Source organism: Eublepharis macularius, chromosome 6, assembly GCF_028583425.1.
Source record: "Eublepharis macularius isolate TG4126 chromosome 6, MPM_Emac_v1.0, whole genome shotgun sequence".
Classification (NCBI taxonomy): Eukaryota; Metazoa; Chordata; class Lepidosauria; order Squamata; family Eublepharidae; genus Eublepharis; species Eublepharis macularius.
Window position 1 is genome coordinate 110,161,842 of NC_072795.1, and position 27,528 is coordinate 110,189,369.

Below are 27,528 nucleotides of genomic sequence, written 5' to 3' on the forward strand. Positions count from 1 at the left end.
GATGCTTCTATCATATTAAAGAACACATCTCCCCACCCCCTTTAATACACTCACAGCAACATAGGGATGCACAGGTTCAGTTAATTAAACTAAGTGGGGGTTGAAGGGTTAAATCCTATTTCTCCTCCCCATATGGCTCTGATGCAAATCAGAATTAAAAGGACATACACAAACTTGTCTTTACCAGAGATCTGCAATCTTTGTCATGGTTGTTCTGGCCTTTTGATACAGCAGTTGATGATAACCTTATATTCATGATCTCAAAGTGAAAATTATCTCAAAAACAGGCCAAACAAAGTAAGCAACAGTACAAATTGGTTTTCCCACCAATATAAGCAACACAGGATAATGGTTTGACATAACCCTGGTTTGCACATGCCATGGAATGAAGTGGCAGAAAACAAAAGAGGTAAAATGGACTATGCTGCATGCAGCTGTAGGTGAAGAAGGTCACACTTTTAATGCTTCTGCATCTAAATCTTTTTAAATTAAAAAACAGTACATCAGAAAAAAGTTCTAGTCTAGTTTTTCACATACTATACTAATTTACCTCTTACAGGCAATTATTAATTATGGGAACTTTGAAAAAGTGTAGTCCCTCATATGCAGATGTACATGGTGCTATACCACATCAGCACCCGTTCAGCTGCATAAGGAGACACAGGCCATATAGCATACAGGACAACTTACATAAGAATACTACTCCTGGAAAATCCATCTTAAGTGATTTAAATGCATTATCAAGTGGTATAAAGGCCAATTTCAATCCCAGGAATGAAACAAAGGCATCCTATTCATTCATACTTGAACATTAGAAGATGCTTCACACATCATTTCCCTTACATTGACTCAATCAAAACAAATTAAGTGTGCATGCTTTCTTCAGGAAAGAAGTGCTTAATTTGTTTTGAGTAGATAGGCCAGGAACTTGATCCACATAGGCTGAGGAGATGCACACGCACGCGCGCACACACACACCCTAGGGACTTGTCCCCTCACCCAGTGATTGGCAGGAAATGGCAAGCCCCCCCGAGGTTCCCCATCACTGGCAGGCACCCAGGGAAGACGCGCTGTACGTGCGCTCCCTGGGGGCCAATTTGGATTTGGGTGCCAGCCATGGGAGGATTCTCATGCTTCATTTGGGGCCGATTTGGTCCCCAAATGGGCTGAACTGGCCCCATGCAGAGCGTGGGAGTGCTCGCACAGCCAACACACTGATGTCACTTCCAGAAGTGATATCGCTGCGTCAGACCTGGGGTGCGAAGAAGGACCACGTGCCCGACATGACATAAGTGCCAGGTTCCCTACTCTCCGGCAAGAGGAGGACCTGGCAACCCTAACACACGCACGTGCATGCATGTGCACGCACACACAAAGAGTTTCAAGTGTTTTCTACTTTACCCAGGCTTTATCTAAAGAATACCTTCCCTTGGGGATTTGAATCCCACTGCTAACACCACTTGTGACATTTTGGCCCCTTTGCTTCCTTCCTTCCTCAGTATTCCCAAAAGGTTTTCAATGCCACTGCCCTTCCAAAAGAGCTTGGACACCCTTTGTCAATCACCTTCCAGGCCTCTTGGAGGACAAGTAATGTGCTGGAAAACCAGAGGAGGGCAAATGTCTTCCCAGTCTTCAAGAAAGGGAATAAGGATGATCCTGGGAACTACGGGACAGTTAGCCTGACCTCTGTCCTAGGGAAGATACTGGAACAGATATCAAAGGCATCAGTCTGCAAGTATCTGACAGACAACATGGCGATGAAGGGAAATTTGTCCCCAACAGGTCTTGCCAGACCAACCTCATCTCCTTCTATGATTAAGTGACAAGCTTACTGGATTGCAGGAATGCTGTTGATGTAGTTTCGCTGGATTTCAATAAAGTTTTTGACAAGGTTTCTTGTGATGTTCTGATGGGTAAACTGGTGGACTGTAGACTGAAGTGTAAGATGGTTAGCTAGATAGGGAAATGGCTGGATAACCACACCCAAGAAGTAGTTGTCAATGGCATCATGTCTGATTGGAGGGAGGCATCCAGTGGAGAGCCACAGGGCTCAGTTCTGCGTCCAGTGCTTTTCAATGTTTTTATAAATGATCTGGACGAGGGTGTGAAGGGATTCCTCATTAAATCTGCAGATGACACCAAACTAGGAGGAGTAGCAAACACCCTTGAAGACAGGGAGAAAATTCATGAGATCTGAACACACTGGGAAAGTGGGCAGATTTGAATAAGATGCAATTTAAGTGCCAGGTTCTTCACTCGGGTAACAAAAATGCAAGCATGCATACTGGATGAGAGATACACTTCTGGATAGCAGTGTGTAGGAACAAGATCTTTGGATTCAGGTGGATGAGAAGCTAAATATGAGCAGTCAGTGTAATGCAGCAATAAAAAAGGCAAGCACAGTCCTGGGGTTCATCAACAAAGACATAACAACCAAGGCCGTCGTCACACGGGCGTTTATTCCGTCAAATTTCCATTATGTGGCGCTATTGTTCCTATCGGCGCCATGACGCAATCTTTTGTCAAATACCGTCTCCTCCCGCTTCGAGTTGTTCACACTGTAGCGCTCTGTGCTGTCATTTTGAACGGGCACAGAAAAAACTCCTCCCCCCTTTTTTAAAAATTTTTTTTCCGCTTTATTGCGTTATAACGACATTACATCGTTATAACCAAACGTTAGCCCAACCCCAAAAGAGCAGGATAGGTTGGCCAAGTTTTCCCGCCCTGGAAGCAGCTTGAACATTGGCTAAGATTGTTTTTCTTCCTAATTTGAACATCCATAAATATACTCTTGTTCTGAGAAAAACCCCTGTCTGACGTGATCCCCATCGCCGAAGACTCAACCATGGCTTCACCGAGTGAACTTGTAGTTCTGGTGGCCCAACTGGTTGTTTTGATGGTTCAGAGCACGTTCACTCTGTGCCATGCACACCTGCGATCCCTCCGTCGGAGGCAAAGGGCAGCGGAAAGCCTTTTTCGGTCTATGCTGCTCGAGCAGCATAGAAAGAACACTCTTTCATTGCTTTGTATTTTTATAATATTATGACGTTATAGCGATATAAGGATGTTTTTTTTTTAAAAAAAAAGGAGCTCGCTGCAGGAGAGCGCGAAAGGGCGTCTGGGATAACGGGTCAAGATAAGAAAGGGAAAATTCCGTCATTATGGGATAGAAATCGATGCCGGATGGTCACACGGAAGCAGATTATAGCGCGAAAATTGAGACCAGAGGAGAAATCTCAGACTCGCAACAGTGCCAGAATAAGGTGGGAATTTTGCGGTAGATTGCGCAATTTTCGCGCTAATTTTAAGCCCGTGTGACGACGGCCCAAATCACAGGTTATCACTGGCCCACTATATACTGTGTTGGTCAGGCCCCACCTGGAGTACTGTGTGCAGTTCTGTAGGCCTCATTTCAAAAAAGGATATGGACAAATTGGAATAGGTAGAGAAGAGAGCAACCAAGATCATCAGGGGCCTGGAGACCAAGCCTGATGAGGAAATAATGAAGGATCTAGTAATGTTCAGTTTGGAGAAGAGGAGGCTGATAAGAAACAACCTCTTCCCCTTCCCCCAAGATCCTGGAGGAAAACCAGAGCAAGGGCATGTTAGACCAGCAGCAGAAACAGATCCCTCTGCTTTCGCTGCAGCTGGAGCTTTGCCAACGTGGTGGCTTTCTCTAGAGCAGCTCCCCAGGGGCGCCCTGGGAGAGAGTAGCAGCTGCTCGCCCCCGAACGGAGCCTGAAGCTGGCAGGCAGCGAGCAGTAGCAGAAGGAACTGCTGAGGCTGCCACTGCTGCTACTCCACCATCTGTTCTTAAAAATGGAGAAGGGAAACAGAGAGGGGAAGGAGCCTCCAACTACACTTCCCAGGTAAACTTGCACGGACCCACCACGTGTAATGCGTCACTTCTAGCTTTGCTCATAGACAGAATGAATACTTTCCCTCAGCCTTCTGACAAAAAACTGCAGTTCACTTCACCCCCTAGGGCACATCTACTGTCCAATCCCAGCACCCTTCACTTACCCTTCCAACTCCCCTCCTCCTTTCCTCAGAGGCCTGCAATTTAAAATACAGCAACAAATATTTAAATTAAATTAAAATACAGCAACAAGGTAAATTTCTGAAAAGGCCCTCTCTCACTCATTTGCATTTATCAAAAACATTTTACACAAACATTTTTAGGCTTTTCCTTTGCCCTATGTGCATAAAAGCTGAAGTGCTGCAACTTTTCAAATCATGGTGTACAAGGACAATTACCAAAGCTGTGCCAGTGCAGGAACTGTACCAAGGATACTAATGCTTTTGACTGGGAAGTGTTGATAATATAAAAAATTAAGACTACTTGCCACAGGATAAAATTTACCTATAAATACAATTCTCATGATGAAGTAAATTAGAAATCACTGTCACAGACTAGTAAAATAGATTTGAAGGTAGCATTAAATTATTAAAGAAGGAAAAAGTCAAGTAGACTGAGAAATTAATTATTGCTTATTGAACATTGGATTACAAAATATTTAGCATCTCTGCAACTGTATCTATTTCTTATATTAACACTTTAATATTTTTTTCAAATTAATAATATTAGTTCAGTAGAACAGGGACAGTCTTAACAGAACTTTAGTTCTTGGATTTCCTCAAGACAGCATGTCTTATTACTCTTAACATTTTGAGTAGTACATGAGAGTCTAGAGTAATATACTCTTAACCTGCATACAATTAGACTTTTAGTTTTAATCATTTTTCCACAATTTTTAAAAGCATGAGGGCTTGCACAGTACATGAGTACTGGCAAAAATCAAACCTACATACTAACTGTCCAGGTAAGTTGAATGTCACTGTTTGCTGTAATCTTCTGAAACATACAAGGCACAATTTTCTTCAAAACAACCCCCCCCCCCTTTTGAAGCTGAAAAATCCCATTTTAAAAAGGTTATTTGGGGTGCCCCTTGCATCTGGCTGCAATTCTGATGGGACACAGTCCAAGGTATTCTGAACACAAACAATTAAGTGAGCGATTGAGGGTCAATGCAATTGACACAATATTCATCAAGATGTAGCTACACTGATCTGAGTGCTTGTGACAGTACACTGCTCATTTCATAATTTCAGGAACAGGAGAGCACCTGTTAAGCATGACAATTTCACTATTATTATTTCTTAACCATTCGATCCATTCAATGGATAAATTCAAAGACTTGATAATTTCATACATGGACTATCAAATACATATATTGGAAAAGTTCTCTCAGTCAAGATTGTTAAAATATTTGCTCTTTAAGGGTGGACCTTCACCTGCCAACATCACTACTGAAAAAGAACTGGTGTCGCATTACTGGTACTATTTCAACTAATTCATGACACTGCTGACTAGCGAAACAGCCAGATCTGACTGTTTTTGACACACTCACAGCAGATACTAATTACTACTGGCGTACAAGAACTGTATGGCTTTTCAAAGCAATGTGTCTCGAAGCCAAATCCACTGTGAGCAATTAAATGCACCAATACCATCCTCCAATATCTGCCCTCTGATAGCAAGTGTGAGTCTGAACTGTAAGCATAGACAGATTAAGGAGATAATATGCAATTCTTGCCTTTATATTTACTACCACATTTGCTACTCTTTCCTTTGCTCTCTAGACTGAAACCATGTGAGAAACCACTGAAACTAAAAAAAACTGGTAAACGTTTCAGCAAAAGACCTATGAGTGGGATGATCAGAAGTGTTAAGCAATTTTGATGTAGACATCAACTATAATGTTTTAAATGAAAGGGTGTTATTTACAATTCTGAGGTAAGTCCCTATGAATAGATCTGAACTACTAGATCTCAGATTCCATTTTCTTGCTTGCTTTCCCCCCTTTACATCCAGTGCTAGATGTACTAGATAACTAAACGTTATTGAAAAGTGGCCCACCAGATACCATATGAGATAACCATTAATACATGGAAGTACTTTGAACATACAAAAGCACTACTATGCCCGCTGATGTTTTGCACTGACAAATGGACTTTCCATGGATTTACAAAATAGTAAAGAGTCCAGTAGCACCTTTAAGACTAACCAACTTTATCTGATGAAGAGAGCTGTGGCTCACAAAAGCTTATGCTACAATAAAGTTGGTTAGTCTTAAGGTGCTACTGGACTCTACTATTTTGCTACTACAGACTAACACGGCTAACTCCTTTGGATCTGTGACCATGGATTTACAACAACCTTTAGTTCTGAATAAATAAATGCCTGATTTTCCAAAGCACTATACTAATGCTGGCCTGGATCCTGAGTGCAGCACAAGTCTGTGGAGCTAGGTTTAATCATTTATGTAGATTCTATGCAGCATTTTGGGAAATGAGTGATAGATTTCTCCTAAGTAGCAGAATTTCATGCTTTTCTTAGTATCACTCAAGGAAGATAGTTCTCAGTGCACAAACTTTTCAACACTGAAATCACAACTAGCAGAAAGGTTTGGGAATTTCTGTTACAATTTTCTTCACAAAATATTATTACACTCCGGATCAATCTATGTAAGTAGAGTGTCTCTTACCCCAACCCTCAATAAACTCTTTCATAAGTAACAGACCATTAGTTCAACAATGTTGCCTGAACACATTAACTGCCTTACACTGAATCAGTCATTTATCCATCTAATCCAGTATCATTCATTCTGCCTGGCAGTAGCTCTCCAAGATGCCAGAGACACCATCCCAGCTTTTCTACCAGGGATTCTTTAATAGAAGTGATCATGAACAGAAGGGAGCTTATTCACTCAACATATGGTCCACACCTGAATTATGCTACTTCCTGGTGACACTGTATGCAATGACTACATTTTATACAAAAACCTTTCTACAGGTAAGCCATGTTAGGTTAAGAAATATCCAAATTAGGTTTCAATTCCCATTCTCTTCTATTACTTCTCTATCTCTAAAATAGATTCTCACATTCAGTTGCTGAACAGTGGTGTTCCATACCTCCTAATGCAAGAATGACAAATTCTTCTTGACTAAAGTTCATTAAAAAAATAAGCTGAGACATTGCTAAGCCAAGCCTTCTGTTATATCATTAAATTTCACGTACAATTAAGTTAATGACATTTGTAGCCTCAATCCAAAGTGGCAACATTCTCTAAGAAAGCAAGCAAGCACGGAGAGTATTCAAACTTTACTGTATAGCTTAGCTTTCATTTCTCTTCTTTCAACTTCAGCCTCTGAAGGTTTTCCTAAACATCATTCCTTCTGCTGCTTCAGCATTTTTAGACGATGCATAACACTAGCTCAGACTGAGAATGCGCCAATCAGTGCTGCAGTTTTCTCTCTGGCACGCTAGTACAACAGCTTATCAGTAGGAAGCAACGTTCATCTATGCTAATTCTTTAATTCAGAGATAGATTTTTCAATACTAATTTGTATCAATATTGCCCGGTTATAAAAGCTTCTTTACAAAAATACAAACAGGCTTTAAACAATTTAATCCTTGCCTTCCCAGCACCCAAATTATAAATTTATGAGAACATTTCAGATGAAAAAGAGCAAAAATGATTCATACAATCCAATGAAGTAAAACTCCACCTACAGAGGGTTTATAATACAAATATAGTGTGACACCAAAGATTTCCCATGTTAACTTTTACAACAAGCAACTTCCCTTATAAAAAGTTATTTATGCATGCACATGCTACCACAAATTGCACTAGACAGGCATGGTAAAAAAATTCTGGTCCCATTGAGGGAAGTCAAAAGGGTTTCTTCAGCCATGCTAGATGATATTTGTACATCAAACAGAACAACACAGACATTTTTGTAGGACAAGATCTGCATTTCTGATTTAAAGAAAGCAATCACAAGATCTATGCAATCGCAAGAGAGGCTAAGAAACTCACACTTTTGTGTATTAGCATTATTTCTAAAGAAGATGATGTCTATATAATCTTATTCAAAGACATTAAGGCAAAACTGCAGCATGATTCTGTGTATATTATGATATATTTCACATTACTTGCTTTACATTTGCAATTTGACTCCAATTGTCTAAACGCCCAGAACAAGGTAAAATAATGAGTGCACATTCATTCACTGTTTCACTGACTATATCTCAGTGTCGGTCTTACCTTCGGATTTATAACTACATACCTTTTGGCAGGCTCTCCCATACTGACTTGAAGTGCAAATCTCAAGAAATAAAGCCCACTCTACCCCCCTGCTCCTCACTGTTTCTTAAAAGCCCACACCATCATTAAGAGGAATCAACTCATTATCCATTTATAACATTCCTTTCTGCGTAGGTGCTTAGCTAAGCTAGGGACTGAACCTACAAGAAAGCAAAAAAGTGACTGAGAAATAAGCAGAATAGAGCAGAGTTTCCCAATCTGTGGGTCAAGACCGAGAATTAGGTCTCAAAGCCTCTGAAAGGGGGTCTCAGGGCAGGCCTCTCTAATGGCCACTCCCACCCTTCACAATGGTTTCTTTCTTTTCTCTTCCTCCATGTCAGTTTCTCACATTCTCACTCCCCCCACCTTTAGCAACAATAATGAGGGAGGGAGAAGCCATATGGCAACTAGTAACTTTATAGGTATATATGTATTCCTATGTAGAAAAATATTTCAGCAGGAAAATCATTATGTGCAAAGTGGCTCCTATAAGAACCAACTTCAGGGCTTGATTTGAGGCAAGGCTTTGACTTGTGTTTCAGAAACTAAGACCTGACCCTGGAAGCAATGACTTCTATGTCATACGTTAGTTGGGTAAAATGTGTCCTGATAGTTATTGGCGAGAGTTTCCTAGAACCTTAAAGAGGATTAGAGGGAGTAATGGAGATGAAGAGGGTGGTCAAAGACTGGCGTGTAGCCCTCATACGCAAAGGCTGTGTACTTCAGAATGCCACCTGCCTAGGGTTCATAATAGGATGTGATGCTTGTTGGTTTGTAGATAAAGGAATGCTGGACCAGATGGGTGTCAAGGTCATACTTCGCCTGGGATGCCAGAAAACTTTGGGCCGACCCTGAATGAGTCATTGTACCAAGTAAATTTAGACTTGTGGGTCACCATATTCAAAAGGCTGAGAACCACCAGAGTAGAGCACCTTCAACTCCCCAATAGAACAATAAGGAGCAAAACAAAACAAAAAAAAGAACAAGAAAGTACATTAGGAATGTCATACTTGGCATGAGAAAGTAAATTTGACAATATTATGATCAAGAAATTAATTTGTCAAAGTGTAATGAAATTAGCGGGAAAACTGCTGATCGAAAGTGTTCCCAGGGAAACACTCTTTACTTCATCCTCCACATTTCCCTTTGCAATTGGAAATGATACAACTGACAAACTACATGAGGCTGCTGAACATGTGCTTTGGCTTTCATTTTTTTGTTTGTCTCTATTTCAAGCCGCTAAAAGGTTCTAATTTTACATGCCACAAAAGTAAGGATTCTCACTTCCTCCGATGCACAGTATTTTCCCATCTCTACTACAGTGCAAATAAGAACTGTATACAAGAAACCATGGATATACTTGAAGACTGCCCCTGGCCAGTCTGGCCATGTCCAATCCCAGGCACATCTCTTTGCACTCCTGAACCAGAAAAGGGCTCATTCTTGGGGTGAGTAAACACAAGTCGCCTGGCGGAGCCACTTGGACTGGAAAAACAATGGAAGTGCTTAAGGGCCCAAAGTTAAGACAGCTTGATTTGGTTAACGATTAGCAAATTGTTTCTTGTGGTCTTCTTAGGTCAAGGATTGACTTGAAGACTATGAACATTTTACATCTGTGTATATGCTTTAGGGAAGAGGTTTTCTACTGTAATCCTACAGCACCATCACATCGGTTTTTAACAACATTTGAACAACATACCAATTATTCTGTGTCCATTTTAGAGCTCACTCAAGAAGAACATAATACTCATAATTCCTCTTTAAAATCTTGCTGCACAACAAAACATCTGCTATTTTAATATTTATGCAGCAGAATTTCAGTCCTGCATCAGTACTGGATATGCCTGTCATATCAAGACTTCTTAAAACTGCAGAACCTGCCCCATGAAGCAAATGAACAAGTAGGCATGAACAAATTAATTCCTTGAAAATAACCTAATATAGGACAAGAGAAAGTTATAGAACAGCATGTTGTCACTTGCAGCTCCTGTCAAAACAACTCCAAGGGAAATAATCTTGAACTTGCTAAGAGACAACACCATCTTCCCCGCCCCCAACCTAGCAGCATGGGCAGTTCCTTATCACCAACAACATGCCATGTAACACAAGCAGGGACAAGAACCTACAGCAAACTCAGATGCCAATTTTCTTCCCATACTCACGTGAACAACACTGTCAAGGGACCCAACACTATCACGCCTAAGAAGATTGCGCTTGGAAATGCAAATATGTCAGATAAATGCTGGAAATGTAAAAAGCATGAAGGATCATTGTATCATATGTGGTGGACTTGTGAGGTAGCTAAGCAATACTGGGGAGAAATAATTAAAATAATTAATGAGGTTTTGCAAACCCAAATAAATAAGAACCCAGAATTGCTGCTACTGAACTTGGGAATGGAAGATGTTCCAATGCAGTATAGAACATTGTTATTCTACATGACCACAGCAGCAAGACTTTTGTACGCGCAGAAATGGAAAGTGCAAGAAATACCAACTATAGAAGATTGGATTTACAAATTGTTGTACATGGCAGAAATGGACAAAATGACAAGAAAATTGAAAGATCTTGATCCAGGAGAATACATTGCAGATTGGGGGAAACTGAAACAATATCTAGAAAAAAAATGGGATGTTAAAGGAGGACTGTGGCAGTTTGAGAACTATTAATTTGTGATTTTGTAAAGGGGAGAGAGGAGTAACTTTACCATTAATGGGGAAATTTAGTTATTAATTAATCTAAGCTAATATTATTATTAAGAAGATTGTATTAAAAATAGACAGGTTAAACAGGTATAGAATGGATATATTAGAGAATCTGAGATATAGAAGAATTTGAACATGCTTAGAATAAGGGATATAATATATACAAGATTTAGAAGAATATAGTTAAAAATAATTTAAACAATAAGATGGGTTAAGGGTTGGAAAGCTGTTGGAAGTCTATAAGGAGGGGGGAAAGGGTGGGGGCTGCTATAATTCAGGTAATATGGGGAATTGATGTAAAATTTATGTACTCACCAATAAAAATTTCTTTTTAAAAAAAAGGGACCCAACACTATCAGCTATACCAGTAGTGAGTCAGTCCTCTCTGACCAAATAGTTACTGTCACATACCAACAAAAAAACATTTGGTCAAATCTCAAGCCTCAATACAAAAGAAATAAATCTGACAAAAAATGCAGTATTCAGAACAGCTGGAGAACATCTCAGTGTCCCAAGATACTCTCTTGCTAACCTGAACATTACTATTATTCATACCTGAGGACCTTAAAGGGAGATTCCTATGGAGAAAATTACATTTTACTGAAAGTTCAATTATTTATCTGGTTTACAATAAAGACAGGCAAATTCACTCACTATAAACATTAAGCTAATTTACCATAGCTAGGAAATACTGTTATCACCAATTACTGCTAATGGGAATAATCACTTTTTATCTTGTAAACTCTTTAAGTTTTCAACATAAGTGTTGCAGCCTTTTGCATTTCACTGGCTTTTGACCCCGCTGTTTTCCTTTATTTCCTCCTTTATGCTCAGACATTTGTCTATTAACTAAAGGAACATTTCATGCATTTGATGAAGTGGGCTCTAGTTCACAGACTTTTATCCCATAATAAACCTGTTAGACTAAAAGGTGCCAGATGGCTCCTTTCTGATTTATGGGATGGTTTTAGGATGCTAAGAGATGACTTAGGAAGAAGAATCATCAATGGCTGCAACAAGAAGTTTCACCAACGCAACAGCAGATTAATATAGAACTCCAAAACTGAGTACATATGAAAGTTCAAATAATGAAATAGATGGTATAGCAGAGCATAAAACTGAGTGGAATTCCATAACTATCAATGGCTTAACTTACATCGCAGCTGCTTATCAGACATCACCAAAAAAAATCACATCCCATAGCAACCACTCTGACTGCTACTAACCAAAGGGACAAAATACAGATGCATTCACACACACACCAGTTCTGACAATATTAACTTTTCCTGACTGATCGCTAGGGAATTTTACATATGCCAAGGCATGAAGATGGGAAGCAGGACCCCATTTCTGTCAAGTCTGCTAGTATCTCATACCAATCTCACCTGTTTTGTCACAGCAAGCTTTAAATTGGCCTTCTCACAGACAATACCCTAAACAGAAACAGAATAGTAATAATCTAAATATACCATATTTATGGAGCAGCAGCTTCACTCAGAATTGACATATAGCTTCTTATTGTTAACAAGAAAAATTGCCTAGAAATTTAAATACTCAGAGCAAGCTCATGCACAATTAATTATATTGTATAATCAGAAGACCAGTCTATTTTGAAAGAACCCTGCTGTTATACACAAAAGGTTTTCACATGTCAAACTCACTATATCTTTTACCTGTTTGTTAGTACCACACGAAAGGTCTTATAACTTTAACAACTATGAATCTTATTCCAGCCCCAAATCACTAACCATATATCTATTTCATAAACTATATGCTATTAAAAAGCCCATGGTTTATCACTAGCTATATACTTCCCACTTTTTTCTATAGTAATTTTTTTAGCTGCCAACCACTTCTTAAGAGCACCAGCTTTATTCATGCTACTCCACTCATTTTAAATGTTCTGTGTTCTCTCTCAGAGAGCCATGGCAAACTTAATTAATGTCAGAGGATTCTGTTATTTTAAAATCATGAGGCCTTACACAAACTTTGAGAGAAACAAGTATATCTTTTTCTTCCTTCAGTTTTTTCAAAACCTTAACCAACTGCAAAAATCACTGCTCTGCTTCTATACAGCCGTATATCAGCAGTATGCCTAACACTGCATAGGTACCATTACTGGTGTAATTATAGTATCAGAATCCACACTGAGTCCAAACTGGTGGTAAACTGTGTGGTCCATTCATGCCTCTTTCATGCCAAACACTTTCTGTTCTGGAACAAGTTAACCCCACGGCAGCATAATAATCATAGAGCGAAACACAGCTTTATAAACACTTTTCCCTTGTTACTCCAGGAGCATCACCCAAATACAGTGAAGTTATCCAAAGTATTGTAACACTGAATCATCCAGAATAAGTTATTGACATCTCAGGGGTTCTAAATTTTAGTGTTTTTTTTATTTTATTACCTTTCAACGTACATAGCAGTCCCCACAGAATGTTTTGACAACAGCATGCTCGCACAGCCATGCTGCAGGGCACAATAGCTTAGCTCATAAGATCCAGAGACACTTTCCTTAAGGGACTGCCTTTTAACTTGTTTGCATGTTACAGCAATCAACGATGCTTACATTTCCATTTGCAGTATCTTCTTATATAATCACTCCTGGTCAACACAGATTAAGCAAAATATTTCAAGATGACAAATAAAAAATGGTATTAAGAACAGATAAGTGGCCCTCTGGTATTTAGTAAGTTAAATGTAGATGCAATCAGAGACTGCCAGCATTTACTGAGCAGTGTTAAATGTAGTAGCTAGTAGAAAAATAGAGACTTCTTATTATGCGCTTTGCCCAATGCAAAGCATTGTTTCAGATACTGAGCAGCACAACTAGAATGATCAAATACCAACAGCTTGATAAAACCTCAAGTATCTTTGTGCTTCCAGCAAATATTCTCTAGATCAAAGAAGGAAAAATTCTGATCAGCTAGTCAGCCAGGTGTTCATTCAGTCCCAAGCATGGCAGTTGCCTAATGCTTAGCTTTACAGTGATGCTCTTCATTTAATTATTATTAAGAATTCATTTAATTATTACTACACTTTCCCTTTACATCTTTCATTTACAAAAACATTCACTTTAAAATAAACTTGCTGATGACTTTTTACGCACTTTCGTCACTTTGTCCACCAGTAAGCAAAGGTCTAGTCCCAGCAAATGCAGGGGCAGGACAAAGGGACTGGGATAAGGCAGGCAACACCAGTCAGAGACCAGCGATGCAGGGGAAAGGTAGCTCTAGAGCAGGTGGCATCCCCCATGAGCTCCTTTTCTCCTACAACCCCAGGAGTCCCCACTAGCTTGTACAATTTATCGTGCAACCCTTCCATGATCCCAAAGATAATCAAGTACACAGACAGTACTAACCACTTCCATACCTAATGGCTAGAATTGGCAATTCTCATTTCATACCTCGATAGCCAATGGAGGAGGGAAAGAGGAAGAACTCTCACTGGAACAATCTTTACCTCATTCCATAGAGTGAGAAATGAAACAGCAGGGACATGAACAAGGGTGTCTGTGTGCTCACCCACAAGCCGATGGGGGGTTTTTTGCCATGGGAGAGGAGAAGAGGGTTAAAATTTGGCCTGGGAGGGCTGATCTCAGGATGTTACCAAATAAGAAACGTCTTGTAGAGAAACGGGAAACCTGAATAAGACTGAAGGGTTTGCCAAGGCAGACTAATTGCTTTTGATGACTGACACACAGCAAGTGGTGGCAAAGGGCAAAAATAAAAGTCACATCACAGAGTACATCCAATTCACAAATCAGTGTAAAGTTTTATTCTTTCTTCTTCTTCCGGACACATAGGGCTGTTCCAAAGGACATTAATTTTACCTTTAAAAAGTTCTCATTTGTAATTTTTACCTTTCTAGTTTGTGCATGAAGTAGCATACACTTATTTCTGTATCAAAGCTTACCATTGCATGTATATACTAGATAATTAGTATGATGAAGAAAGGTGGTATCGGTTCAGAAATAACCTTTAAAAGTTCACAAAATAGACAGAACAGTTATACTCAGTCAGCAACTCTGTAACAAGTACATACAAACAAAATACAAAACGGCTGAAAGTGTGCTATCAAACTTTTGAACTGTACACATTTAAAATGTATGTGGTTCAAAAGTTGTGACCAGACATTCCATTTATTGATTTGTCATTTTTTACGTGTTTTGCAATACAAATTGTCCATATTATTGTTCTGCCAGTTTGCCTATATTACTGGTGAATGTTTTTAAAGTTGCCAGAGCAAAAAAAACAAAACAAATGATCTCAATGTACATGCCTCAATGTACTGCCTCCTACAGAGAAGTTGTACCCAAGTACCAAAATCTCCAATATGCAGCTAAAAAGTAAACTGTTTACTTGAAAAACAGTACACTGTAGGTCAAACCATGGTCCCTGTAACTGAAATGTTAACAAAGACACATAGCACAGTCCAGACAACTATATCAAAATGTGTATATAGGACCTATTTCTATCAAGCAGCTTCCTCACATCAGACTCCTCTTTCACATATAAGTTTAAATGGAGAACAGTTCTACATAATCATCTGAACATTTTATCAGCTCTTGGACTGGGCTGTTTATAGTTATTGTATTCACAGTTATTTTACCACCAACTCAAAAATATTGCTATACTCTCCAATTCATCCACTAGGAGGTGACAGTTCCCTAGCAAACAGGAACTCTCACTAGCCACGACACATCTGTTGAGCTCTTGTCATAGACCTATTGACTGAGTTAACTGTTAGCTACACAGCCAGAGTTTGAGGGCACATCTGCCTGCAGATTCATCTTTAGACCCAATTCTGCACCAAGCTAGAATTGTGAGAAAGTTCATGCACATACAAGAGCGTGAAGAGGAAGCATAAGAGAACCACATGCCACTCCCACTCAAAATATAGTTTAATCTACAGTAGAACTGCAGATGTGATAAAACAGTGCAGAAAAACACAGCACTACTGCAGTACATGCAGATATCAGAGGCACTAAAGGTGAAACTCTGGATAAAACCCAGTTCCTATACAGATGCTTCCTCACAGGCATATTGCTACAGCAGCACTTTGACCAAATGGGTTCTTCATCTCATAATCAGCTGGAACAAACTCATTTTTGTGCTGTATAAATACACTGATGAGAGCTCCAAAGAAGGGCCATGCATGCTGAGGAGAAAACTGCACATGCACAGCCACGGCTGTTTGCCGTTGCCTGGAAACAAAATAAATAAGTGAAGCTCATTGGCATCATTTCTCTCTCCTTTTCACTATAATACTGGAAGAATAAAGCTCATATTCATGAACAGAACAACAGCATACTTATGTGGCAGTGACCTACACCTTTCACAAGGCCAAACCCAAACATGCTTACTAGAGTACGTTTGGTATCTAAATTCAGTGTATACATAGGAAGGAGAGATCCAAAACCTACTCTATCATCCTAATTTCTCCAACCCAAGAGCAAACAAGTCAAGCAGAAGAGGCTATTTCACATGGCAGCATGGAGAAAAGATGTGTGGACAAGCCATCCAACTTTGGCAAGTCTATATAACATATCAGACCAGATCAACTCTAGCGGTCAGAGAAAATTCTGACCTTGTATAACCCAACAAACCATTGGAAGGTGCCTTCTACTGCATACCCAAGATGACTGATCCATGAAAGTTAATATAACCTTGAAACAAAATGAACTGAAAAAGCAATTGCCTTTTTTTTAAAAAAAATGACAAGATATTCTTGAATATGACTGTGACAGGGAATATAAACACAAAAGACAGCATGAAAATATAACCATCTATACTTTTACCTACTGTATGTCACTTCATGTATCAACAGAACATAATACTTAAGCCATGTTCCTCAATTATAACTTTACTGCTAACAGTACAGCATGGTTACAAAGCTTATGCAGTGGCTGGCAACAATTAGCCTCATATAAAAGTGTTGATAATAATAAGTCTCATCATCTTTGGCAATAATACACTGGCAGTGCAATCCTGCACAGAGTTACTCCAGTCTAAGTCCACAATGGGCTTATACCAGAGTAACAACTATATATATGTCACTGTAACCCTCCTCTTCCAAATGGTCTTAAACTGTTATCATTCGCTTCAGTCAACTAAAGTTTTCTACCAGATTGTGAAAAGCTATGAACAAAACATAGAGGATTTGAACAAGATTGATTTTGATCAGATGACGTTTTCAAATGTTTGATTATGAGCAGCAGAAATGGTTAAAATAACAAGTATAAGTTAAAAATATCTAGTCCCTTGGAAAAGGTGTCTGGCAGACTGTAAATTTTACATCTTCTCCAGCTGGAAATTACAAGGATTGCTTTATATAAACAAGTCTTCAATTCATGCTATGTCAACTTGAAATTTCATTTCTGCACAGTAGTCTCACATACTGTGTCACATGAAAAAGATCCCAATGGAGGAAAAAAGCAAACAGAAGCATCACAGTAGACAACTTATTCTGGCATTTAGTTACATGTAGTTTTCAACATTCAGAAGGAAGACACGTTTTTAAATTAGCAAGATAATATATTTTAAAGTTAGTGTTTTGGTAACAGAAGTTTGAAAAATATACCGTGGGCCTTTCATCCTTTTGGCCTTCTACCGGAGATATTACTACAGCTTCTGTTTAATCAACTTGACCTGCTCGCCTTAATGAAACATTGACAGCACCTTTAGACCACAGATGACAAGCCAAGAACTTGAATAGACTGGGGAGAATTATTTAGGGAAGTTTTAGGGGTAAGAGCACACCTTTTACCCCTAAGAGCACATTAACAATGTACAAGAGACTAGGAAAGGATGTATACTTAAGTATGATTCACTGTGTAATGAACATCCAGAAAGTAAGGAAGAGGAATTTAACTAGGAAGACAAAACTAATACAAACTGCAGCAATTGTGAACAAACAACAAGCAGTTAATACACTCATGTGAACACACCCCTACATAACTGAATTATTGGTTTTAACTCTGAACTCTGTGGTACCATAGGGAGCATGAACTTTTAGACAACCTGGCCATTCATTCTTGCCTTGACTAATGGCTCACTCATTAAGGCATACCAAAGCACATTTATAGGTTACAACTTAAAACATCAAACAAGAAAAACTTAGCAGGGAGAAGTGCAGCACACAGATCTGCATTCAGCCCAACCTGGCTGCATTGATTCTGCTTCTAACAAATAACTTTACCTGGAGAGGGGGTGGGAAATAGACTGTACTTCTCCCAACTCTGAGAAATCCTTGGCTGGAATTCAGTAACAATATGGATCTAAGGGTAGGAACCCTGTGCCATTTCTCTGCTCCTTCTTTTTTCCTTTAAGTAAACGCATTGAAGGGAGAACAAGGGAAATGACAAGAGTGGCATCTTTCCCTCCCTTTTTGTTTTAGCTCCAGGAATATGGGGAAATTCGGCTAAAACGCTCCTCGGCGGGCCAGCTGGCCCCCACCCACCCACCCCCTGCCATCTGTCAGTCAGTCAAGTTCAGAGGGACCCACGCGAGGGCTGCCGGTGCGCTGCTGAGAGCGAGAGGAATGCAGCACCGGCGCGAGAGGCAAGGAAGGGCTCCTTCTCCAAGTCACTGCAGCAGCAGCAGCATCTCCCTCCTCCGCCTCTTTTCCCCGCACGCCGCAGCGGCGGCACCTCTCGCCTTCTGCCGCTACCGCTCTCTTCTCTCAGCCCAGCCGCCTTACGCGTTGCTCTGCCGGAGGCGCCGGTGCCCAGGAGGAGGCAAGGGAGCCCAACGGGCAAGGGGAGGCGGAAGGCGGCCGGGAAAAGAGGAAGGGGGTCGCCCTTGTCCCAGGCGGGCGGTCCCTCAGCTGGCGGGGCGGACTCTGGGCGAGGACGGGGCTGGGCTCCCTGCCGGAGGAGAGGGAGGGAGGGAGGGAGAGGGCGGCACCAGCAGGCACGTCCCGCGCCCAAACCCCGCTGCTCCAGCGCCTCAGCCCGGCCGCTGACGGGTCTCTTCTGAAGGGCAGCCGCCTAGCCGCGCCCGCGCCCCAGCCTCAGCACCACCTGCTGGCGCCCGCGCCTGTCCCGGCTCCGGCCTCCGCCCGCGGGGGGACTCACCGTCCTGTGTCGCTGCTGCTGCTGCTGGCGGTGCCTGCCCAGCGCTGGGAAGCAGCCGGCGGCTGTCAGCGCCGCCGCCCCTCCTCCGCCGCCGGGAGCCCGGGAGAGGAGGAGGAGCAGCAGCGATCTGCCCGCGGTGGCCGCCATCTCTCGACTGGAAGCCGCCCCACTCTCCGGCAGGCAGCGCTGCGGGGTTGCTGGAAGGGGGCGGGGAAGAGTCTCCCCTCCCCCGCCCCTTTCCCCCTCCCCCGCGCGCGCGCCAGCCGGCCAGCCAATCGCGCGGCCCTCCCCGCTGAAGGGCGCGGGCCTCGCGTGTCAGTCCCAGGCCGAGCCCGCCGCCTCCGCCGCCACCAATCGCCGGGGCGCAGCGAGGAAGGAGGGCGGGGCGAGAACGGTTAGAAGGCTGTCAGTCAAGGAGGGGGCGGACTGGTTTGTTAAGCGACAGCCGCGGTTCAGGTAAGGGCGGGCCGTTATAGTTTGGAATGGGATTGGCAGTTGGGCTGCCTGCATGGATTTAGTCAGCCCTTCCAGTTAGGAAGTGGCAGGTGCTAGATAAGAAGCTACACCTGTTAAACTTCTGCTGAAGGCTCTGCAGGCCTAATATCAACTGTTCCTTGAAAGGCAAGAAAAATATGTGGAGGAGAAAGATGTGCCTGTGGCAACAAGATTTATTGACAGTTGTCATCGGTGTTATAGGGGGGGGGCGGGATTATTCCCTCCAGGTAGTGGGCTTTTCATACAACTAGTTGCAGACTGAGGCACTAAGCACAGACAATTGGTGTTTTAGATGGTGTATGCAGTGACTTTTCAGGGTAATGCCAATTTCACTTAAGATTAGGCACTGAATGGTAAGGGGAACCTGAACAAAGACATCTGGCTGCAGCAATTAGGCTTGCGGAATATCCCCTTTCGAAGGGTTTAGAAACTGCTGATAGAGGATGGGTGAAAGAGGAACATCAAAGTGTGTTGGATTTGAACTTTGGTTTGAATTTTAGCTCAGTCATGGACTTGCTGCCCAGGGTAAGCCGCTATCTTTCAGTTTATGTTCCTGACTGTATTATATAGGGCAATAATAATGACTCAGCCAGGGTTATTATTGTACACATTAATGCCCCACAGAAATAATGCTATCTAAATAGAGTCTAGGATAATGTAAAGCTAAATAATGCATAACACATTGATGCTGGATACCTCCAGCAATATTCTGCCAACACTAGGAAAATCCTCAGAATCTTCCCTTTTTTTCTTGAAATCTCTGAGGGGTTTAGTTGATTTGTTTTCCCAGATACATTGAAAAGCATCAGTCTAGCTAGCAACAGTGTTAAAATATCAAAGTCAACTCCTAGAATAAAATCAAAACTTTTTAAAAACAGTGTAACTATCATAAATCCATAACAGTAACAAGTTCCAACAAAATATCACAAATGTGAAACCTTTCCCCAAATGTTCATCCAGATAATATGACTTCCTAAAACTAAAAAGGAGGTTAGGGATTGACAACTTTCTCTTGGGAGCAAGTTCCATACTGAGGCCTGTTGGTGAGAGATTCTTCCCACAGCCAGTCTCTGATTTGTATACGTTTGTATAGTCCATTAGATGTTTCATGACCTGTTGCCCTCTGGTAGCACAGTGATGAAACTGCCTTTCAAAAAGGGCTGGGTTAATATTGTTCTCACTTTCTGAAATTTGCCCTTCTCTTTCAACTTCCCCTGGGATGGTCCCCAGCCCTGGGCTGCCAGGGAAGTGACGGGACCAGGGATCCACCAGATGGCTTTGCCCCATGGAGTGGCTCGGCCCCCAAACACAGTGGGGATCTGTCAATCTTGTGGGGGCCCCTTCCATATGTCACCTCTATCCCTCCCGGCCCCCTTCACATGTTGGTGCCGTAAACAGGATGGAACCTCCCCCTGCCTGTGTGCAGGGGGAAGACTGTTGACACCCTTCTGCGCCACTGGGGCCTGAGACGATAGGCAGATGGCTGTCGTGTCCACAGTGTGGGGGTGATCCATGGGGAGGCCAGTCCCTAAGCCATATGCATACGTGCACCAGGGGGAAACCCCTCATACCTGGGGGACGTTCCCGAGGATTTGGCTATCATGAGATTCTTCTCTTCACCAGTGAAAGTGAGGGTCTGGACAGATGGCTGCCTGTCATTCCCCCATCCCAACTGGGACCATTAACCCAGGGAATATTCCACATGGAATACCAGTCCAGGGAAGAGGGAGCATGCATGTGGTGGTGCCAGCTCTCTGACAATATTTTCAGGGTTAACAGTCTCACTTAGACCGGCCCAGCTAGCCCAAAGGCTGCTGGAGTGGGATGAGCCACCCACTCCCAACCTCCATGCCCACCATCTCTGGGGGGCCTTTTGTGTCATGTCAAGTGGCCCTTCCACCCTGGTGCTAGGATGCCAGCCAGCAGCTGCAGGAGGTCGCAAGGTGGTTGCAGCAGCCACCTCAAGATGAACTGAGGCTCCTGTGAGCACCTCCCTGGCAGGGCACGACCAAGAGCATTTCTCATCAGGACGGCCCCTCATCTGCGTAGAGAGATCTTTGTGGCAGCAGGAGAGTCAGGGGCAAGGAGCAGACCACCCCTTCACACCCACATGGGTGTAGCTGGGCCGGGAAGTCCAGCTCAGTCCAGCAGGGCGAATTATACTGGCACGGGACTGCAGGTGCCATGGCCAGGGCATGGTCCCCACATGGCGAGGGTCCAGCTACCTGGGCTGTGTGGGGCAGCTAGGAGCCCCCAGAAGAACCAGGGGGCTGTATGCCTGTGACCTGCCCAGACAGTTGTGGGGCTCGCCACCCCGGAACCAGTGCTCTCCACAATGGACAGCCTCCCCTCAGCCGACTTCCTCAATGCAGTCGGCATGACCATGAGGGCATGTGGTGCCCAGCTGGGGGCAGAGGTGTTGATGGGTGGTGGGATCGTGACCTGTGCATGGTTACATCTTTGCTTGCCACTCATGCACCTGTCATGGGGCGGCATGGATATTGAAGGATGCTGGTGGGGTTGTCAGGGGAATGGTGGGGTCTGCTCTCCCAGCTGCAGCCATGACACACCTTGACAGGCTCTGCTGCCAGCATAGCTCTCCGAAAAAGTCCTTAGAGAGTGGAAGAGTGGTGCCGCAGGTACACGGGTGCTGGTGGCATGGCCAGCCTCAGGATTCCACTTTGAGTGACCTTGGGCCAGTCACTCTCCCTCAGGTACATCTTGTGTGTGATAAGCTACCCTTCCTCAAAGGATTGTTGTCAGGATAAAATGGGGAACCATAGATGCCACCTTAAGTTCCTTATAAATATGCTAGATATCTAACAGGACCTCCCTTCTTACCTCATGCCTGGGGAGACATAATAAGAACAACATTTTATGATGTATTGTCGAAGGCTTCCATGGCCGGAGCACGATGGTTGTTGTGGATTTTCCGGGCTGTATAGCCGTGGTCTTGGCATTGTAGTTCCTGACGTTTTGCCAGCAGCTGTGACTGGCATCTTCAGAGGTGTAGTACCAAAAGACAGAGATCTTTCAGTGTCACAGTGTCTCACAAAATTTGATGATGATGATGATGATGATGATTTTATTGTATTTATCTTGTTTCACTTTGTGAGCTGTCTTGACCAGGTCTCTGGAAAGGCTTTTCAAAATAAAATACTGAATAAATATCCCTTCTGTTCAAGTCATGTCGGGATAATGGGTGTTCAGGATGTAGTCACTTCCGTAAATCCAGTTTGGAACGTTGGAGAGCCTCCGTCAGGATATCAGGAAACTACCTTGTTGGTCCATCAAGATCAGTATTGTCTACTCAGGCTGGCAGCTGCTCTCCAACATCTTTCGCATCACCTACAACCGGATTTTTTCAACTGGAGATAATAGAAATTGAACCTGGGACCTTCTGCATGCTAAGCAGATGCTCTAATACTGAGTCACAGCACATCCCAGGGAATACAATCCACCCAGATCTTGGTTGGAATGGAAAGAAGGCAACATATGCTTCAAGATCCTATCCCAATCTGAAACATCTTGCTTTTTTCTCCAGAGGGGAATCCACACTATAGCTGTCAGGTCAGATAAACACAACTATGCTGTAGGGGAAAGCAGAACTAATGTTCAAATGTTCATATTAGTGCAAAGCCTTAACACACCCCTTCCCTATGCCAGTTCCTTCAGTTCATTTTGAAATGTTTCTCAGGAATCGTGGCAGCAATATGAATGTGCTGGAACCTGACCACCTAGTAAGAAACAGCTACAACAGCCACTGTGAGGGAAGCATCTCTGCAAATTAAACTAAATCTCTATTAAAGACACAAAATTCTGATGTAAGCTGCCTGTGATGGATGTACGTGTTGGTAAGCTTCATCATGAGCGTCTAAGGATGCTAGCTGTATATTTAAGATAGATTAGTACCATCTTGGCTGGGTGAGTGATTGCAGCATTTGATATGCAATATAGGGTTGTGAAGGTGGGATCATCATGTGCATGGAAGTAACAGAGGATCACAATCCAATTCTCATAAAAAGGAATTGCAGGAATACCGCAAGCAATCTGCAGATACTTTCACAAGAGCTCCTGTTCTCAGTCTTCAGAGGAACAGGTACTGTTTTACTAGAACTGCTCCTCCAATTATATCCAAATATCCAGGCAGACTCAATGACTTTTTTACTTCCCTTCATCTTGTTGACCCTTTTTTAACGAAACTACCCTTAAGATAGCAAGCTTCTGTGCACTGGTGTGTTCAACAAGGAAGCAGCTGGTCTAGTATTTTAATAATTTTATCATAACCACTAATTTTATGACTCCTGCATAGAACGCTTTATCCATTATTTTATTTTTATGTATTATGTACTGTTGCTTTTTGGTAATGTTTAGCTGATCATGGATTGTAATAAACTATGAGGATGAGGATGTTCGAATTGCATGGGCTGCCAGCTGTGCAGAAGGGTAGGGATTGTGAAGAGCTGAGACCATTTCTAGACTTCTGGCAGTAAGCTGGACTTGTAACGCTGTGCTGTACAGCACGCTGCTGTGAAATATAGAGCAACACTACAGCCTCCAAGCAAAAGCTGCACACAGGCATTGGCATCAGGCCATAGTAAAGGATGCAGATACAGTGCCATCACTGAAACAAGTGGAAGGGAGATGCTCTAGTATATTTTTGCCATGCGGGGACATGATTCGGACAGTGGCAGCTCAGAGTGATGAAGATGCACCATTTGGCCCTTGGATGCTATTTGTCCCTTGTGAAAGCTTGATGCTGCAAGCTAGCTATAAAGATGCAAATCAGTGCTATCAGAGGAACTCTTGACTTAATCATATCATTTGCCATTTGACACATGAAATGAGGCACCCGTTTGCTAAATCAAGTGGCTCATAGGGCAGTGAGCAAAGACTGCAAGCTGTTTTTAAAGGCGTCTGGAAACTTGAATGGATGTAGCATAGAGACTACGGCTGCAATCCTTTCATAAAATATTAAATGTGTTTTCGAATCATCATATAATTGCATTGAAAAGAATTAAGACAGCCCCTCAATACAAATTGTATAAACATTCTCCATTAATATAATAGGTCATGAGATGTTCAGCAAAACCACAGGAAGAGAAATGATATCATACATGCCAACATAATATTCCAAAAAAGAAGAGAAGGTTTTATCAAGATAATTACTATACACTTATTTTTAAAAATTTCTCAGTTTATCAATATGTAATGGTCTAAGATTCAGTTAACCTAATACTCAGAGAAAGATCATTTTTCTGATGTTTACAAATAAAACTTCTAGTTACTAAAAAGACCATCCAATTCTCATATCTCTAGAAATTTTTTTTAAAAGCACACTTAGTGAGCCCCATGTTAAATCAATTTAACTTAATATTAAGTAAAAATTGGATCACGGTATTTTTATTTAAGATGTTTTAATATGTCTTCATTGGGAAAAAGGACCCAAGACAGGAGTGCTTATGGAAATCAAGGCTATAAGAGTGTCTTCGGAAATTCTTCCAAGTACAGTGGATAGGACACAACCATCATTGTAGGCATAAAACCAGTTAGATTGGATGACTGCATTATAAGCTCATGGAGCATCATCACCAGTTTTTTCCTCCAGTTGGTGAAAACTGAACAACAACTGATATCTTGCATCCATATAGCTAGTTGAGTTCTAATTAAGGTAGATCTGTCTGTCCTATACTACCAAAGGAATGGCAGTGTGGCTTAACAATTATAGATATCCTTTAATGGGCCTTGAGGGTTAAGAAATGGGTTTGTTCAAGATCCCATCAGAGCTCAGAAGAGATGGATTTCTGATTAGCTGAATGGATGGAGCAGTGGATGGGGGAGAGGTGAAAGGCAGAGAGAGAGAGAAAAGAAATCACAGTTTTGATGCTGAAGAAGTCAGAGAAGCAGCAAGTAACTTCTGTGAGTTGGCTGAAGTACCTTGAGGGGTACAGGATCTCTCTATCTGGGATCTGAAGTGGCGTAGCAGATCTGCTGCCTTGTGCTCTGTCTGTATATTGTAAATAAAGTAAATACTCCAAAAATGTCATAAGCCTTCAGAGCTCTCTTCCAAAGGGAAGCAATCCTATTTATTTATGTAGTACATTTTTATTCCACCCATCCTCCAAAGGGTAATTTGGGTAATTCTATGTCATTCACTCTTTCGGCATTTTATCCATACCAATAACCCTGTGAGGTGGGTGAAGCTGAGAGAAAAGAGCAAGTGACTGGCCCAAGGTCACCAAGGAAGCTTCCATGACAGAGTAAGGATTTGAATCTGGGTCTCCTAGATCCTTGTCCAATGCTCTAACCACTACAATGCTATAACCACTACAGCACACTTTTTAACACTTGAGGTAGTGGGACATATAATAATACAATGTAATAATATTTTACCTTCCATTAAGATAGTTTCACATAGGTAGCTGTGTTGGTCTGCAGTAGAAGAGCAGGATTTGAGCTCAGTAGCACCTTGGAGACCGAGATGATGGGGGTGGGGGCGGTATAAGCTTTCGAGAGTCAAAGTTCCCTTTTTCAGATACAGATAGGAGTGGAATCAAAAAGAGTCCAGTAGCACCTTTAAGACTAACCAATTTTATTTTAGCATAAGCTTTCGAGAATCAAGTTCTCTTCGTCAGATGCCTGATCTGTATCAGGCATCTGACGAAGAGAACTTGATTCTCGAAAGCTTATGCTAAAATAAAATTGGTTAGTCTTAAAGGTGCTACTGGACTCTTTTTGATTTTGCTACCACAGACTAACACGGCTAACTTCTCTGCAGATAGGAGTGGAGATCCCTGAGCCTTCATATCTCAGCCAGTTTATACCCCGAAAATCTTGTTGGTCTCTAAGGTGCCACTGGACTCAAATTCTAATATTTAACCTTAGAAGTGATATCTCACTAGGAATTAACATGATATGTGCAGGATAAATGGATGATATAAAGTGTACAGAAATTACTTGAAAGGTTATTTAGTTGGCTTACTTTTCTTAGAAGGGATTTTCCTTCTTATGTTGTGTACATGCTTTTTAATTCATTAAAAGGTGCAATCTGGAAACGAGAGTATCCATTTTATTTTTGGAAATCACCCTAGAGACTGATGCATTAAAGTAATTAATTTTTTAAAAGAAATTGTTTTAAGAAATGTACAAGGCGTTCTTATGTGTGCTAAGCATTTAGATCTCTCCTACCCCCGCCCTTGCTTTAATGAAAAGTGCAAGGTGATTGGTTTCCTGATTAGAATGAATTTTGCATGCTGAATTTACAGTAAAATAGTAGCTCTTCTCACTGCCTTCTTTTATAGGATGCAAAGAACTGGATCATGATCATATCTGCTGCAGGCAGTTTTTAAGTGTTTGGGAGTCTGCCATATTTTTGGACAGTTCTACATACCATTTCTTTTTCACCCGACTTGATAACATTCCTATGCCCACTTGATGGCATATTTTGCACTGCATGCTAATGTTTTCTTATGTAACAGCATTCTGCGATACCTTGCGCCTAGTTGCATGTGTGTTGATATACTTACTGGATATTTGTTGCACCATAATCTATTCCTGAGCCAACTTCAGCGTAACTTACCTGGTTCTTGAGAAGCTGAGAATCAGGTGGACCAATGTGAATGCAGTTTAGAGTCAGACAGAACAGGTCTCCTAGTTATTCAGACCAGTGAGCAAGCCTCTACAGGCTCCAAGCAGTATCACCATCAGAGCGCTCTCAGGGGCAATTATAGAATGTATAGTAAAAAAATAATCAGCAAATGCATTTATTTATTTATTTATTCATTTATTCATTTGTTACATTTCTAGACCGCCCTCCCTGTTGGACGGGCTCAGGGCGGTGTAACAACATACAATTTATGACATAGAGTTTAAAACAATAAAAACATTGTAAATAAACATTTAAAAACATTATCCATGTGCAATAAAATCTCTCAGATGGCAGATATAAGTATGTGTCACACTTTATGAGCTTCTGCATGGGTGGTGGACGGTCTTCATGGGTATGGCCGGCAAGAGGACAGCCTAGCCCCCACCAAATGCCTGGCGGAACATCTCTGTCTTGCAGGCCCGACAGAAAGGTAACAAATCCCGCCGAGCC

At 41.9% G+C, this 27,528-nt stretch overlaps 1 protein-coding gene across 2 annotated transcripts in view; it reads right to left on the bottom strand.

Moving 5' to 3' along the window:
- MCU (mitochondrial calcium uniporter) overlaps positions 1-19,136 on the bottom strand; it is a 131,443-nt gene extending 112,307 nt beyond the window's left edge. For both annotated transcript variants that reach the window (XM_054983046.1, XM_054983048.1), the window contains exon 1: positions 18,936-19,136. In XM_054983046.1, coding sequence (XP_054839021.1) covers positions 18,936-19,082 — 147 coding nt within the window. In that variant the 5' untranslated portion in view covers positions 19,083-19,136. The remainder of the gene's footprint in view (positions 1-18,935) is intronic.
- Positions 19,137-27,528: the final 8,392 nt, after the last annotated feature.